The sequence below is a fragment of the Lissotriton helveticus genome, chromosome 3_1 (genome assembly GCF_964261635.1).
Source record: "Lissotriton helveticus chromosome 3_1, aLisHel1.1, whole genome shotgun sequence".
In the NCBI taxonomy this organism is placed as follows: Eukaryota; Metazoa; Chordata; class Amphibia; order Caudata; family Salamandridae; genus Lissotriton; species Lissotriton helveticus.
Window position 1 is genome coordinate 1,919,479,909 of NC_136061.1, and position 12,075 is coordinate 1,919,491,983.

The following is a 12,075-nucleotide window of genomic DNA, read 5'->3' on the forward strand; positions in this document are numbered from 1 at the left end:
ACACCATAGAGGGTGGAAACTTGACTTGTGGCTCTTGAAATAAAAGGGAGTGACGGATGAGTCGAGCTAAACCATGGAACACTATTTCCATGAAAACAAACACACAGTAAGGTCAAAGGTGGTGCGATGGGAAGCATATGAGAAAGTGCTAAGGGGGCAGACTATGTATTTAATGGCAGCTAAGTGTAAGGATAGCTGGCTTCGAATGCAAAGACTACTCATTTTGCAGTCCAGTCAGGATCACTGCTCAAGTTTCACCTCCATAGCTCCCGCAGAAGTACTGCAGTACAATTTTTTTTTTTTACATTTTGGCCCAGTGAGGGGATACCTCTGAAGTCCCTGAGTCCTGTAATGGCAGCTGCAGAATTTTATTCTTGTATGAAGTCACCCAATCAGATCCCACGGGCCTGGTTCCGGCTCCACTATACCAAAATGGTCAGTGGGAAAATGCTTCCTCAGACAATTGCAGGGCCCTATTTTATAAATGTCGGTACTCCGTGCCAACTTATCAAACAACGCTAAAGTTATTCAAACAACTAATATGACCTGACCGTAACTACATAGTTGCGACCACGATAGAACCCAGTAGAAGGCAGTTTAGCCAAAACACATTGGTTGTTTTGCACATCACCAAATAAAGTCATTTGCACTTTACGCTGCCGTGAGTGACCCTGTCCTTCATAGGACCCTATTTTCTTACAGATCTGTGCAGGAGGCAAAAAGTAGAGGGGGTAAAAATTTATGTTTTCCCATTTTTATTCCAATAGGAAATTTTGCTTGAGCCTAAAGTAAAAACAGCAGTACAGATTTACACCACATTTGGCATGAATGTATGACTTAACTAAAAAAATATGGTTTTGTTGTTTTTTTGTGGATCATTACCGCACATTTAGAGACATAACCATTTTGCACACAGTTGAGAATAAACTGGATCGATCAATGGTGATGTATCAGATTTCAAATGCACAGAATAGATGTAGTAAATATGTACCTTGATGTGTCCTCCAAACGTGTCAAAAGGAAAGAACTGACAGTGGTTCTGTCCATAGCATCTTTCTTGCATTTCTCCCTGAATGCGTATATTTCTGGTCAGAAGGCCAACTTCCGCTCGCATATCTATTCCATCCACAACTTCTCCAATGTGCAGGTACTCGGGACTACCTGCAGAAATAAATGCAATTACACATCAGATGTCTGTACTCGCAGAGTCCTCTTACCAAAATCTGCAGGTTATTGGTTGACATGCTGCAGAAACCTTCAGATGAAAGCAAATTGTTGATTGAGAGATAGACTTCAAAGAAAAATGAAACACAGACAATTTGCATCAACTAATGGATCATAGATACAGTAAGTAAGTGAGTAAAAAATGTATTGTTTTTGATTAATTAAAACCATTACGAAAATACATGTAAAAAAAAAGACTTTGAACGTAATAAGACAAGAGAAGTGCGATTCTAAAAGCTTAAAAGTCTCTGGTGAAAAAGTGCCTTTGTTCAGCTTCTTAAGGAAGGGTGCAAATGTCTGTGCTCTAAGTTCCTGATTATATGGATTAAAGCAACTTTATGTGGTTCTTGGGTGGACGCAAAGCGCTGCACTCCTTTGCTTTGATTCTACTAGTGACAGGAGTTTCACTAGCTTCCCGTTTAGCTGCAGGCCCATAGGGTCAAAGCAGGCAACTCCAGCTTGTCTCTGGGTTCGAATCCCTCATTCATTAAAGTGGGCTTTGAGTAATCCTGTCCTTTCATCCTTTAGTTCAGTACAGGAGCAGATTACATGTTCCATGTCTTCAGTGCCATTCCCACATAATCTGCATGTGTTTCCCCATTTCTCCCTCTGCCAAGGTGGAAGATGCAAGATGGCTGGCAGAATTCCTTGCCTGTATTTTAGGAATTGTTCTTTGCTTTTCCTAGAGTACCCCAGATTGAAGTATGACTGTGGCCCAAGTGATCTGTAACCGCTCAGAGTCATCCAGGCGTGTCTCCTGCGGGCAAAGGCAGCTTTGTCTTCGACTAAGGAGATTTTTTGGATTACTTTTTTACTGCTTGCTTAAAAAGCAAGTGGGTAGTTTGAGTTTCCCAAAGGTCGACTAGCTCGGTAGTAGCAAATGAGTCCTCAAAGTATTTTCTTGCCGGTGAGTTGGGTATGTTAGAGAATTCTTGCCAGAGCTGATGGTTCAACGTGTTCCACGGAGAGTTCTTAATTCTGTGCCAGCACATTATGTCTGAACCTTGCCATGAGTTGTTTAGTTAGGCCAAACTCCAAACGTATCTGTGCAGGTGAAGCGTAGGTTGGAAGGCTAAATATAACTCTATAGGCCTTGGCGAAATATTTTGCCTCTATGTCTAGTAGTGCAATCAGACAATAGATTTTTGGTGAGGTTTTGTCGTCTTGAAAATTGGAGAAATTATGGATCTCTTCCATGAAGCGGGTAGAAGTACGGACTGTCTGATGGTGTGAAAGAGGGGAGGGGGCTGGTGGTATCCCGTGAGGCCCTGGGGCCCCTTCTCTCCTTCCTTTTGAGATTTGATTTTTAATTGTTGTCATTTCGTTTCCCTTTGCCTCTTCCTCAGGTTGCATTTTATGGATCAGTTGGTTAGACAGAATTGCTTGATGACTAGATGTTTGCTGATTGAAGTGGGATTCTAGAAAAGTTGTCCATGAGTTCTCTGTGATATACGATACAAGGCCTCCCTGTACCGGTTGTAAATTTTGTTGACGTTGGCCCAGAAATGCGTGCTATTGGTCGCTTGGGAGTCCTGGTAGAGTTTTGCCCAGAATGCCATTTCGTTGGACCTTTTGATATCCCACTTAAGTTTTTTAGTTTGGGCTTTCCTATGGCAGAGTAGATGTTTTAGGCCCACGTTCCCAGGCTAAAGCCTCAGCGCTCTGAGAGTTTTATTTAACTATTTTTTTAGCAAGTTTAGTTCCGTTCACTGTGCTGTCATGGCCCTCCCCTCAATTGTTGGGTCACTAGAAGGGATATTTCTGGCTATAGTTGTAAAAGAACTTGCAAGTGTAACTGTGAAGGTTTCCCATGAATTGATTGGGTGGCACTGAAATTTGTATGATCACATAGCAGTGTATTTGTAGCCAGTAGCAGCTCCATGGAATTTCCAAGAGAGGACTTGATTCTTTTTAAGTTTATTGTGTGGCATGCATGCCTGCCCACTGGATTAAGCATCAGTTTGTGCGGGGAATGCTCGGATCAAGACTTCCTAAAGCCGGTGATCACTTTCCCCTTTGTCTCCTTAGCGAAATCCTAGCTACAGTAGGAGATACAGATAGTGATAGGGACGCCCTCCTAATAGAACCCATTTTCCACCTGGTAAGCACCTCAAATTGTGATCGTTTTGTAAAATGCCTGATTGTATATATCTTACTCCCTAGCCATGATACCGTTGTTTTTTATTCTAGATTATCTCTGGCAGTTTTAATCATTAAAACTCTTTATTCAAATTACATTCTTTTCATGTTTGAGTTATTTCTTCATTCAATGTAGATTACTTTGACGCAAGATTAGGCCCCATTGGTCGAATCCAATATAGAGAGAGAGGCAAAGGTTAATTAAAGGCAGTGGTTGCAGGTGGGGCCTGCACTCATTTTTGGAGACCAGCCCTTCTTTTTCCTCAACAGATTTTGATCCAGAGCAAGGGGGGAAACATACAAAAGGGGAAAGAAAGAAGAAGGAAAACATGAAAACACAGTGACAAAGAGAGAAATTAGGAAGGATAAAAAAAACTACAAGAATTGGGTAAAGATGCAGGGAGTGACTTGCAGTGTATTAAAGAGACATGAGAAAGAATCTAGACTGCACAGGTTTGGTATTCATTATCTCAGTCTTTGATAGTGCTGGTCGCAGGCTTCTGAGCAAACCTTTGAGCCACTATACTTATTCTTTTACTAATTAGGCACTGAAGACAGGTAGACCTAGAGACAGGAGTGACAAGAGGAAAAATAGAGACAAGGGTGATAAATGGCTGTGTCAGGCATAACGTGAGCTGGGAAGAGAAAAACAGACAGAGGTATCAAATACAGAGACAGGAAAACAATGCAGCCATTAGGAATTAAACCAGTATTAATTGGCCAGGAAGGTTGATCAAAGTGCAGAAAGCATTAGCCATAGCTTCAACGCAGGGGATGAGGACTCTAAAAAAATCCATTTCTTTTGCAACGTAATAGCACTCCTGTGCACAGATCCTTTTCTGGAAGGGGTAGGTGCTGTCAAGATTTCTTAAAGATACTGTGACCAACTCTACTCTCTGAGTAGGATATTAGTAGTTAGGTTAGGTTGGGTGTTATATTTGTAAAATCTGAACACATACACTAAGAGCCTCTACAGAAGCAGACATCGCTACTAGCAGATAGACCAAAGTTATTAACAAGCACTGGTGGAGCCATTAGGTCTGCCATCCACAAGGTTGATTTTTTTAATTAGCCATTCAATGTGCTAAAGCACTACAACGTAATAATGTTGCCCTCCAAAGGTTAAGTGAATATGTTTGCAAAAATAAATCAAAAATGACCCCTTGAAAAAAGACATTAAAAATGTTAAACTGAAAGCACATATAAAAGCAGAGTTTGGTCTTCTAGCCCCAGCACTGATGTGGACTATATTTTAGGCAAATGTGTAAACATACATGAGCAAAATGATGTATCTCACAGTGAAGAGAGACATTGACTGAAGTGGGCTGACCCACTGCCCGATGAAGTAAGATATGGTGATATGGTGAACAGCACCAAAATGTGGTCAGGCCAATGGATTACCACCAAAAGCCCCTGTATGCGTTTATAAATGTATGTATTTTTGATAAGAACTCCTTGAAAATCATAAGACTGTTGGGACAACTGAAACTGACTCTGGTCAGACCTAAAAGGGCAGGCGTTGTGTTTTTTCTTGAATCCAGTGTGATTGGTCATGGGTTGTTCCACAAACTGAAAAGTGAAACTCTATAGCTCATACACCCCAATTGCACTAGGGGTGGGCGGAACTCGCAGTTACACTAAAACTCTGAGAGATTCTGCAGAGTACCTCTAACAGGCAGAAAATATGCAGCTCGTGCTGCACTTTAGCGCCGGTTGCTTTTACTGCTGCTCAAGTAGAAAGTCTACTCAAGTGTCTACACGAGAAGCATCACTCTGACTGCGACCACCGGCGTTAGAAAATGGGACACCAAATCTCACTCATGTTCGCCAGGTCGCATTTCCTGGAGCTTCACAGGAGAAACTCCTCAGGGTTCACCATGCAGCGACTGGCAGAATTTGGTCGGAACTCCGTAATAGAGCATATTTAATTCTGTTTTATTGAATTTTATCTGTTTATATATTTAATTCTGTTTTAATGAATTTTATCTTTTTATAGGTATTTATATTTTTAACGGTAACTTGCAACGATAATTGTTATGTGTATTTATGACTGCCCACAGCTGTATTTTGCATTTTATTAATTTTTTCTGTCTTTTATGATGAATAATCGCAATAAAGACTTTTTTGATGATGATGATGAGTAACGTGTAGTGACCAAAATTCCTCCAATTACACCCACCCCTAAATTGCATTACTTCAAAATTGAAATGTCTTCAACTGAATTTACAGAAGTGTAGTATGACTGTGGAAAACAACATATATTTTTCTTCTCTAGATAGGCCAAACAGTTATCATCAACACATCTTAAATTAAATATATTTCCATCTGCAACACTCTTAGGTCTTAAGGGCTATTCCAGTAACACAAGAACTTTAAGGTAAAACCCCTAAGTCCATATCACAACCCTGTATCCCATAAACCGTTAACCTCTTATACCTTTACCCTTACCACCAAATCCTTAAATCGTAACACTATACCCCAAACAACAACCCTATTTGACAAACCCAAAACTATAATGAAATGAAATTAAATGAAAATGGATATTTATAAATTGCACGGCTACCCACGTAGAGTGTCCCGGCGCCAGACCACCAAAACCGTAACAGAAAAGAACCACCCAACTAACCAAAGTGCTATTGCTGGAACAACCAACTTTTTAGTTGTTTCCTAAAAAACAGCATGTCCTGAGTCTGTCTGAGATGCAAAGGCAGGTCATTCCACAGGCGTGCTGCTAAAACTTGAAAGGAGCATCCCCCTATTCAAGAGCGGGCACACTTGGGAATAAGCATAAGGAACTGTCCAGAGGACCTACGGACCCGTTGAGGCTGATAGCGTTGGATCCTCCTTCTCAGGTAAACGGCACCGGTACCATGGAAAGCTCGATGAGCCAGCACTAAAGCCATAAACTGGATCCTATTTCTAACCGGGAGCCAGTGAAGCGCCTTCAGGTGGGGTGACATATGCATTCTGGGATTTACCATAAGAATAGCTCTGACTGCGGCGCTCTGGACAACCTGTAGCCAATTGAGCAGATATTCTGGTAAGCCCAGATACAGGATATTTACATAACCCAACCTAGATGTAATTAAGGCTTGCACTACGATCTTGCGATATTCAACCGGTAGTAGAGGAAGGACGTTTTTTAACACCAAACATTTAACCCTATACCTTTAGCCCTTAATTCTATTCTCCTAAACCTTAGCCCCTATTCTTCGCCCTATGCCCTTAACCTTATACTTCAAATCCTAATCTATAAAACTATTTCTTCAAACCCTTAGCCCTTAATCCTATATTCCAACTCTACCATATACCATTAACACATGTACCCCATTCCCTTAACTCCTATACCCATAACTCCTAACCCTTAGTTCCTAACCTCTACATCTCAAATCATTATCCTTCCACCCTAATCACGTAACCCATTATTCATGTGTTGTTTTCAAAGTTTTGAGACAATAACTGAAGGTCAGCTGTGCCAGCTTTGTGTATTTAAATTACGTAAAGCTTGACTGCTCCTAGTGCCACATGTTAAAGCCATGTGAGGGCCAACTGTGCTGGAACTTACATGGGGAGGCTCATATGTTAAAGGCATGTGAAGGGTAACTTCCCTTGCTCTAACATGTTACAGATCTGAGAACCCTTGCAGTCCCTAATCTCACATCGTAAACACACAAAAAGGCGGGTGACCCTAAATCTCACATGATAAATTAAGAGTAGCTTTAACCACTGTAATCTCACATGCTGAATCCGTCTGAATACTCTTTGCAGGTATTCAAGGTATGTGAAGCTTGCCAGCCTCAGATCTGAGTGGACTGCAGAGGTACACCAGAAGAGAAGGCACCTCCTTACAGTTTCACAGAAGGGTGGTCCTGTGGACGTGTTCAGATTAAGGTGGCCTCTATTGTCACACTAGATCCCTAGTTTAGGAGGCTTCCTTTTGCAGTTACAACAGCAACAAGCATTTACAATGCAATGGTCTCATCTTTGTCAAAGTTAGAGCTATTGGCATTGCTCGTGACATTCTTTTTGTTTATGTTTTTTTTAAACAAATAAACACATGGGATTGTTATTTACAATGGCAATTGCTTAATCTCTCGCAAATGCGAGACTTATTGCATTTGCATTCACATAGAGAGCCACACACACACAGAGATATAAATAGAGTTAGTGTGGTGAGTTTTGTATGGATTAGTATGTTTATGTAGTATAGTGATTAGCGAATGACTTTATAAAAAGAGCCCTACACACACACACAGAGCCACACACACACAGAGCCACACACACCCGCCCACACACAGCCACACACGCACACACAGCCACACACACACACACACACAGAGCCACACACACACAGAGCCACACACACACACAGTGTCTATGTTTCATGGTGACGCGCTACAGTTGACTCTTGAGGCGGTTTGCGCCTGGGGAGTGGGGCAAACGGAGAAGGGCCTGAAGTAGACAACTGCACTGAGACGATCTTGCCCTCATAAAATACAGTTATCTGGGGAGAAAGGTGCATTGCCTTTGAAACCAACACCTTGGAGAGTTACCCGAGTTCGAGGCACCATAATATCTGCCAGGAAAGGAACTCAAATGATTACAAGGAATATTCCTTTAAGAAGTTTTGGAGTATGGATTCCGGACAAAGACCTCCTGAAGAGATGGGTCGAGAGAAAGAGGTGGAAGAATGTTTTCAAAGAAAATATGTGACAGAGGCATAGTAAGGGGAGAAGAGTAACCCTAGTCAGAACAGAAAGAATGAATCCAGGCTGACCCCCAAATGGCTTGTGCTCTGATCCAAGCCCCTACACCTCGGAGAGTAACCAGATTCAAGTCACCATGATATCAGCCAGGGAAAGAACTCAAAAGATTACAAAGAGTGTGCACAACTCTACAGTATGGTAGTAAAGCGTAGTATACGCAGCTCTGAGGCTGTCCACTAAAACGTACAAACCCCCACACTGTTCTGTCATGGGTAGGTCAAAAGCACATGCACACAAACACTTAAAACACAGTTCTGAGGTGCGCTTTGCAAGCAGGCACACAAGCCAGGTAGGCAGTTCTAAAATGAACCATAAAAGGCTTCACGCACATGCCCTGTGAGCACATTTCTAACCTGCGACTTTAAAAATGAAAAGCATAGTTTCTGGGTACACAACTCTTAAGGAGTAGTGCTAATAGAAAAGACACCCTGTGCACATAACTGCATAGTTTAATGGCGAACATACAAACAACACACGCCCAGTGCATAGAGCTAAAGTATACAGTGCAGTGATTGACACATACACAGTGTGACATGGCGGCACGTTCTATACACACACACAACTCTTCTGTGAAATGGTGAATGCACAACTACACACACACATGGCGCACAGAGGCAATGCTTGAACTACAAATACAGAACTGTATGTTTTCTTTATCCCCGAATATCTGCCTGGTACTGAAAAGTGCCGTGCTCTCCCTTTTGAAGTGCCCTACAAAATGAATGTGTCCTTGTGTAACGTAACTGATGCCCATGTAAAGCGCTCTGATACCTTCGGATCAAGTTCGGGCTATAGAGAGAAAAAAAAGGACTGCACCCCACCTCAGAAGTGAAGGTACTCTCCCTCTCAAATGAAAGAAGTGCAGACACTCAATACATGGGAGTACCTGTACATTTAAGCACTGCCCATGTGTATACTGTGTGGCCTGAAAGCACAGTTACACACAGCCCTTCAGTATGATGTGAACAGCGTGGTCACTTAAGCGAAGGCACTAGCCACGTGCATACACATTCAACCTGAGTAATTACGAGTGACCACAAAGACGTGCGGGTCCTACTGATGACAAGGGGCCTTAATTTGCCGATAAGCCGGTGACTTTGAAGGCCTGATGGGAAAGTCTGGTACGGGTGGCACTACGGCCCTCGCACGCTGCGCTGTATGTACCGCAAGGCCTCCCTTGGATGCTGGAGAGGATGCGGGCGCTGGGAACACCCTCACACATCTGCTGGGAACGCCAGACATTCCGTCCTTTCCTCTGCATTTCCTTTCCGATTCCGTTTGCTTTTAAACCTTAAGCCCTTTCACCCTGCACCTCTCACTAGCGATGAATGGCACATGTGTCTCCGGGGCTTGGGGGAAGCAGAACTGATGATAGCGCACAGCTGGAAAACGATGGACTAACTGATTTGCCGAGGATCACAGGATGTTATGCTTCCCCTGGAACTTGTACCTGGTTTCCCAGTGTCAAAGTCGCTAGGGCCACAACCTCTCCCTGTTGTATGTAGTAACTCATATCAGCTGGCGAAGGAGAACAGAAGAGACACGCCTCTGCCTGCTCCATGGAGGTGAAAGGGTGGGGAGAATAACTGTTATTCTGACTCTGAAAATCGGCAGGCCCGCCTCACTTAATGTGCACCCTTCAAGTTCAGTGTCTGTCGGGCATTGTATGCTTGAAGTGGAAAGGGAGACGGCCCAGGCAGGCAAGCAGCTTTTCCCACCTAAAAACCGGCCCTTCAACTGTTCTCAGCCTCAGGCCGATTGCCCGTCCTGGCAATCTAAGGACGTCACACAGTGTGCAAACCCATACTTTACTGAGACTTGTCTGAAAACTAGTACCCTCTACCAGAATGTCCCAAAACTGAGTTTGCAAAAGTCTTTCTACCCGTATTTACAACACCCAGTTCCTCCCAAGCACAGTGCTTTACATACCTTGCCACCTCTCGTGCACACATACTGCAAAGTCTACCGACATTGTACTACAATTTTCGTGCACCATCTTACTTCTGTATCTGCATGCTGTGCTCCCACCCTGCACACACTAGGTGCTGTGCCTACTGACCCAGCACCCTATGCTCCATGTGCTATACATACACTCAGTACTGTATCTAATAATCCCAAACCCTGTGCTACCTGTGCTATGCACCCACTCCGATAAGTTTATTGACTCCATATTTGTGTTCCCTGTGCCATGCAACCACTCACTCCTGTGTTTACTGACCCAGCACCGTTTGCTCCTTGTACTGCACACCACTTTTTTGGTGTGTCTACGGACCCTGCACCCTAAGCTTCATTTGCCATGCACAGCGCATACGCGATGTGGTTAAATAAAAAATGCTAACAAGCAAACCCAGACACATAGTAAACTGATACGGTGGAATGGCACTGACGCATTGAATTAATGTCGTACCAACTTTGCATGCTTCGCTATTTTCAGGTGCGATGCATGCAGGTTCGCACGTATGTGCAATTAAATAGCACAACCTGACAAACAGACCCAGACAGGCAGCAAAGACATGTGGTACGCACCCTGCCTGGTGACAAAGCTGCCAGGCATCAGGATACACACATTATGTTCACAAACACCTCGAAGAGGCACCAGAGAAGAAAACAAAGCGCTATTTTCCACCCACATCTACCACGCCCACTGCGTGCTGAGCACAGTGCCACACACAGCCCCCAACGCTTCGTGCACTCATTCACTGCAGAGTCTACTGACCAGATACTCCATGTATCATGCACCATCTCACTGCTGCATTTACACCCTGTGCTACTGCTGTGCATACATTCACTGACGCGTCTACTCGCCCTGCACCCTATGCTACGTGTGCCCTGCACACTCTCACTACTATATCTACAGTTCTGCTACACGTAACAGTAGTGAACACGTTCCCAACGGAATCAGTCCCCAACTCCACAGGGACAGAGCACTGGCAACGCGTAGGCACTTTCGCGGAGGACAACAGGGGAGTTATATCTTTCCTCGGCCCCTATGCACACTGGTGTAGATGCGGGACAGACATCCCCCTTCGGCAGAAAAGCAGTCCTACGTCCAGCAGGCAGCTGAAAATAACAGTTACGGAATATCACAATACCCCGTGGTTCTCACCCTTCAGCGACGTCTCCACCGGGCGCAGGTAAAGCTCGGAGCTCTTGTACACCGCTCGGTAGTTGCCTCGCCCGATCTTGGCCAGTAGAGTGTAGTGGGGCCGGGAAGGCGCTGGCAGGAAGGTCGGCGTCGGTGGCCTCCGCTGCTTCACGCCGGTCTCCATGGATTCGGGCTCCGGCGAGTTCACCTGTCTAATCTGAGGCACTTACCCCTGAAGGCAAGAAACATCGGAACACAAGGAAGACACCTCCCAACATCGGAATCACGCCGCCACTGAAAGAGACAAGCCGGGGAGTCCAGGAAGACACAGGAGCAGAGTTCTGACCGCTGTAAGGAAAACCTCCGGCTGAAGAACAAAGATGGCGTCCGCCAGCAGCAAACCAGGGGGCAGAGGCAAGAAAAGTGAGCACTCACCGGCTGGGGTGGAGGACTCGGACGTTCTCCCTTGCTTCTCCCGCGGTGGGGGCAGGCACTGGCAATGTGCCTTGCGCCCCCTCCGCCATCGGGCTGCACCAGGGGCGTCTGCGGGGCTCTCCCTTAACCACAGGAGCCCCGCACCGGCAGCTTCTCTTCTTCTTCCGGCAGCGGTCAAGCAGAAATGAATCTCAGAAACGCCCCATCATTTTCCGACTGGGGGGCGTGTTTTTCTTTCTCTGCTCTTCCCATTGGCTGGAATGTAAAATTCCAGCCACTGGGAAGAGGAGAGAAAGAGACTAAACAACACACCACTCAATCCGAAAAAGACGGGGCTTAAATGGAAAGACGCCCCTCTTCTCCAATGGCTGGCCTCTATTTAGGAAGTCAGCCAATGGAGAAGAGGGGCGGGTTTAAGCCCCATAC

The 12,075-nt window shown here is 44.6% G+C and overlaps 1 protein-coding gene across 1 annotated transcript in view; it reads right to left on the minus strand.

The window, feature by feature from the left end:
- LOC144823963 (cell surface hyaluronidase-like) overlaps positions 1-12,075 on the minus strand; it is a 582,809-nt gene that overhangs the window by 292,805 nt on the left and 277,929 nt on the right. The window contains exon 8 of the mRNA XM_078682928.1: positions 992-1,161. Coding sequence (XP_078539054.1) covers positions 992-1,161 — 170 coding nt within the window. The remainder of the gene's footprint in view (positions 1-991; positions 1,162-12,075) is intronic.